Genomic DNA, 6,085 nt, shown 5'->3' on the forward strand with positions numbered 1-6,085 from the left:
GTACCACCATTCCACTGGATCTACCTCTTCTTCCTCATCTTCTTTTTACTCTTCTTCCTTGACCATAACCAATGCACATCTTACCTCTTAACTTGACCTACCGTCAGATATGCCTCCTTCAAACCTCCTTCAAACCGATAAAACATCCAGTGGAGGAGAAAGAACATTTGACCTCTGTGCTTTTAGACAGAGGAAGTTTGGATCAGTCATGTGACGCTGTTTAAACTGTCTTATAAGTCACATAAGCAGAGAGCGTCATCCAGTGGCCAGCTGTGGACTCGCATGTGTCATTCCAGGATACACCGACAGGGGGCGGTGCCAGTAAATATCTGTCCCTTGACTCGTTTCTTCTTATTTTCCTCCGGGTTGTGGTTTTTTCTTTCTCTTCCGGTTGTCGTCTGTTCGTGTGGCAGGTATCTTCACGTCCTACTTCCCCGAGTCTTAACATCTTGAATCATCCTCGTGTGTTTTTCACGTCTGCACATATTCAGCCGCTGGTTTTGATAAAGCACTTCACAGGCTACGTGTTCGCGGCTGTATGGTTTATATGAGCCGCTTGATTAAAGAGTAAATTACACTTACAGTAATGCTAACACCTAGCTTAGCAGAGCATTAGCTTCACGTTAGCTAGCAGCCATGATGTCGGTTCACTTAACGATAAATAATGTTTAGTCTGAAATGGCCTTTTATATCTACTGTTAAATGATGCGCAAAACATTTGAGTATCATCTGTCAAACGTAGCTGCGTGTGAATTGTTTTAAAAGTCGTAACTTGAATCAATTCAAACAAGCTACCGGTAAATACCAGTGATGCTAACTGTGGTGCTCTGTTTCTCTTCCTGTCTTCAGATTAAACTCCAGTCGAAATGGCCAAGTCGAAGAACCACACGACCCACAACCAGTGTAAGTAGAATCAAGGTGAAGCTCAAGCACGTGGATGTTTATCTCACATCACAAGTTAAATGTATTTATCACATGCACAAGATGAGTTCAAGTTTTATTATGTAATACAGTCCTCACCCTGCAGTCAGCCTACACTGCCACAGCATTTAACAATGGAAATAACCTAAAGTTTGTGCAAAGTTGAATCGAGATTATGCAAAGTTACATGCACAGAAAAAAAATGTCTCTGCCATGCTCATAGAAGCTCACCAGTAATATAAAAGTCAGGCTGATTTGTGCAGTGCATACTTCAGATATTATGTTGAATGTTTGTGTCAACATGTCATGAGCAGAGATGTTTTTATGGGGCAGAATCCCCAGAGTCAAGGCGAAAGATCATAGTCAATACTTTATTGATCCCGAGGGAAATTCAGGGTTTTATATATTATTTGAGGGATAAACTTGGTATTTCCCCTTTGCTCTCCACAGCTCGTAAAGCCCACAGGAATGGCATCAAGAAGCCCACATCCCAGCGCTATGAGTCACTGAAGGGGGTATGTATTATCAAGAATCAGATTTGAACATGGACAGGAGACATAAACATTTGTTGTCATGCTGCTCACAGATCATAGGTGTGAATGGAGAGAGTTGTGGGTGTTTAACGTCAATGTTAAGACAATGGTATATTTAGAGTTGGTTATTTTGTATTAGCAGCATATCGCAGTATCAGTTAGACATGCTTAGTGACGTTGAACAGATGATGGCTGACATGAGGCAGCTGTGTTTGCCTTGTTTTCAGGCCAAGTTGTAGTTATAATAACTTTAGTGTGATAACTGTCGTATCTGAAGTCTTGTTCCTGAGCTTCTTTTGAAACCATGACCCACTTGTGATTCTTCAAGATGCTCCATGTTTGGGCTCTGTTGGAGCGTTAGGATGGATGTACAGTGATAGAAGTGGCTTGGTAGTGTGCACCAGCTTTTAAAGCTTTAGGGACTATAAAGTCAGTTTTAAATTTAGGCAGACACCATTTGTAAATAAAATTTATTTATGCCTTACCTGAAGAGTGATACAATTGCGATTTCCCTTTGGTTTTTCAACAGTGTTTAGGAAGTAATCAATTTTGTTTTCATATTAAGGAATATAAGCACTGCCATGTTGAATTCAAAGCTATCTTGAATGTCTCTTAAATAAGTAAATGGAAATTACATTAACATTTTCAGACTCAGTTTTAAGAGTTGTATGATTTCGATCTTGAGCATCGATGCGGAGACGGAACATGAAAAGATTCATGTTTTCTGCTACGTTCATTGTTTAGGCGATGTCCTGCCGCTGCAGAATTATAACCACTGCTGCTTCAGGACAGACCCTAACAATAAACTCAAACACGAATTAGAAGTTATTAGGACTTGAACAGTACTGACGTTTACTATGTGTACTTACAGTTTAAGAGGCACGTATTTAAACACGTGCGTGCACAGTTCATCTGCTACAAACGACAAGACATGGACAGGACATCAGGGTTGAAAGTGGGCGGAGTGATACGGACTCATGATCCGACATCATCTATTACTAACTAGATACATGTGGTCATCAGTTTTGAGAACGACAGAGATGGGCAGATGCACACACAGACATAACGCAAATTTAAATGTATTTGTTTCAGGCGAAGCAACGCCCGGTTATCCAGGAACATAAATATTAATTCAACAGGCTCTTACAAAGATCAGTTTTAAGTGTGACTAGAAAAGAACAGAAGAGCAGAGTCTCTTGTTGACCAGCAGAGTAATTCACCTCAATGCTGCCAGCTTTGGGAAAGGATTCTACTCTTTATCTTGTCAGTGTGACTCTTTTTAACTTTAGACAAACTTTAGTGGAGGGAAAGGACATTTTGTTTGAATCATACTGGTATTAGTCCGTGTGTGTGTGTGTGTGTGTGTGTGTGTTTGGATCAGTTATTTAAAATACTTGATGAAATCAATATTTTCTGTCACAGTTTAACTTTTTTTTATAAGCAGTACTTCCTGTTTTTCCCTGTGATTTGATTAGTTTTCATTGTCATTTCACCCAATTCTCATTTGTTTAGGAAAAAAATAGGTTGTTACAATCACATGCTTTTTTTTTTATGAAACCAGAACCTTGCACAACCACTGTTTGATTGGCCTTTTTCATTTCCTTGACTTAACATGTATTGCTTTATTGCTTCGAAAGTTTTGTTTGGTTGCAGGATAAGTTACAGTGCAGCTTGTTGGTGCTGCGCTGTCGTTCCCCCTGCACACAGTAACCTGTTTCCAGCTATCCCTGTCTGTCTAAATCACCCCGACAACCAGGGACGCATGGTTTCAGACATTCAATGATATTTTCTCTTCATTTACACGATGCTCCGCTGGCATTAATAAAAAAGGACGTTTATTTTGCAATTAAAAATAAGCCTTTTGATTAGACAGCTTTCCGATCTGTGACCCTCATCCTCACCAGGCCTGCTCACTCATTTATATTTTCTTATTTGTTGCAGGTGGACCCTAAGTTTCTAAAGAACATGCGCTTTGCCAAGAAACACAACAAGAAGGGCATGAAGGCAGTGAGGAAAGCAGCAGCAGCAGCAGTACCAGCAGCATCTGTGGCGAAATAGGCCAATATGTTTCCACCATCGAAATAAAGCTTTGCTTTGTTAAAAAAAAAAACACTTGATGTATTTCTGTTTCTGTTGTGTCTCCTGCCTCTCTGATCACATCGAATAACACTTAAAACTATAATTTCATGTGAACTTAGCTTGGTGGTTCCTGCATTAGAAACCAAACACTTGAGAAAGTGGATGGACTGAGTCTAAGAGGACATTTTAAATATATGAATACAATTTTGAACAGATTAAGATGATTGAAATGTGATGATTCAACCAGCTAGTTTCTTTCAGTCACTTCAATCTAAATAAAAAATAACAGTCTCAATGTTGAATATCACCGCATCAAACAAGAAATGCTGTTTATCTGAGGAAACCAGATGAACCTCTCATTTTAAATTCTTTCATTGACGTGCGAGGGGGGGGGGGGGCAATGGTGAATCCGAGAGCTTTCTTTAAATTACACTAATTTGCCATTTTTGCTGTACCATTCACTGCTTAAAATATCGCCCCTCGCCACTGACCCTCCAATCTGTCTACATTTGTCCTTTGGGTTTCAATTCCACCTTTTTTTTTATTTTGGCTCTTTTGTCCCGGAGTAGGCCTTCTCTTCAGCCTTGTCAACCACCTGAAGGGAAGGTAAAACAGTGGCAAGCAACCCTCAAGAAATTCTGTCAGTGAGAAGGAATTAGATATAAGTTAAAATGAAACATCCATGACCCCAGACAGCTACAATGATTAGATTAGATTCAACTTTATTGTCATTGCACAAAACAAGTACATATACAATGAAATGCAGTTTAGCATCTAACCAGAAGTGCAAAAAAAGGCAGTAAAAGTCCAGAGTAGTGTGCATAGTGGAATATGTAAATAAATAGGAAGTACAGTTAGTAATATAAATGGAGTATGAACAGTATTAAGAGGTTAGGTATGATATAAGAATGATGAATACACTATGAGCAGCCACAAAACTAACTGAGTAATGCATCTGATACACCCAACACTTTTACCTTTATAAACGTGTAAGTGTAGCAGAATATGCAGAACACTTTGTTTATAACAGTCACTTCATCACAATTAAGCCAGAGGCTAAAACAATTTATTAAAAAATTCGATAACGCTTATTAAAAAATTCGATAACGCTTATTAAAAAACAATATTTCATGCATTAAGAGTAAAGGAAACAAGTGGCCTGAGACTATACCGGTGCACCACATAAAGGATCATTGAGAGGCGGTGGTCTAGTGGCAGAAACTTGGAATATGGGCAGAAAGGTCTCTGGTCTCTGGTTCGACTCCACGGAGAAACAACAAAAAGACGAACCTGGATTGATCTGTCCAAAAATCCAAGAGGATTCTTCCTACCCTGTCTAGTGCCCCTGAGCAAGGCACCTTACTCCCCCAACATCTGCTCCCCGGGCGCCGTACATGGTCGCTCACTGCTCTGGGTGTCCTGCACCAGATGGGTCAAAAGCAGAGGTTAAACTTCCCTACCTTCATGAATGTACCTGTGCATGTCTGTGCATGTGTTTGAGACTAATAAATGCATCTTAATCCTAATAAGAATATCATTTAAAAATACATACATCCTACATACTGTAAAACGTGAAAGAAAAAAATCTAACCAAATAAAAAAACAGACATATATAGACATTATTACACATTTATTGCGGTTGAGTGTCATTATATATTTATACCGAGAATGGCTTCTCAAGTTTTGGGAACAAGAAGACAAAAAAACGATTAAATCATTGTGAATTGGCTGTGACTATACAGATGCCCATGACATTAATGAAGGGGTAATTTTATAACTCCTATTCTATTTTCAATGTCACATAGTTTTTTACTGTATTTTTTGTTGTTGTGACCAGTCCCACCCCCTGCAGGACAGAAGGTTCTGAAGGAGAGGTATCACAGGTCTTTCCTTCCTGCAGCATCCAAACTACGACCAGCTCTGCTCCCAGTAAAACTACATGCACCATGATTATGTACTGCACTTGAACACATTAACTATTTACTCTGCAATGCATTCTCTGTGCCAACTTCTTCTGTCTGTGCAATATCAACTGTTCATGTGCAATCCATTCAATGTACATATTCTCACATTGCACATATATTAACTGTCTTTACAATACGATAGTTATTTCTTACATTTCAAATTTGCTCGTTCACACTCTTGCTCACTGGAGACATTTTCTAACAAAATAGCTAGCTAGCTAGCTTAGTGTTAACATAGGTCATTACAATATTCCCTTTCATTTGCCTCAAGTACACCTAAATTTAAGCAGGTAACAATCGCTAACAACTACAGATAGACACATTCTGTAACTACCTGTACTTACAATTTCACTCCGTGCATCATTTACTATGAGCTAAACTCCTTGGCTGTAATGGCAGAGTGAGAAAGCCAGCGCAGCAGCGATGCAGACTCCGCAAGGTCCTAGTGCCTTGGGGGGAAAAAAAATTTAAAAAAATCACAATAATTATTTTGGGGGGCTGAAGAACATGTTTTAGGGGCTTCAGCCCCCCTAAAACAGGCCTAACAACGCCCCTGCACCTGTTTATTGATTTGTGTGAAGATCGGTC

General features: G+C 39.4%; 1 protein-coding gene and 1 non-coding gene across 2 annotated transcripts; both read left to right on the top strand.

The window, feature by feature from the left end:
* The first annotated feature begins 371 nt into the window (after positions 1-371).
* Positions 372-3,564, top strand: rpl29 (ribosomal protein L29). The gene is made up of 4 exons (XM_053445504.1): positions 372-413; positions 850-903; positions 1,372-1,436; positions 3,396-3,564. The coding sequence occupies exons 2-4, from the start codon at positions 867-869 to the stop codon at positions 3,510-3,512; spliced, it is 219 nt and encodes a 72-aa protein (XP_053301479.1). The 5' UTR covers positions 372-413; positions 850-866; the 3' UTR covers positions 3,513-3,564.
* LOC128425849 (small nucleolar RNA SNORA63) lies at positions 3,102-3,230 on the top strand. Its single transcript, XR_008333192.1, has one exon. It is a non-coding gene; the product is annotated as a small nucleolar RNA SNORA63 (small nucleolar RNA).
* Positions 3,565-6,085: the final 2,521 nt, after the last annotated feature.

The sequence above is a fragment of the Pleuronectes platessa genome, chromosome 2 (assembly GCF_947347685.1).
Source record: "Pleuronectes platessa chromosome 2, fPlePla1.1, whole genome shotgun sequence".
Taxonomy (NCBI): Eukaryota; Metazoa; Chordata; class Actinopteri; order Pleuronectiformes; family Pleuronectidae; genus Pleuronectes; species Pleuronectes platessa.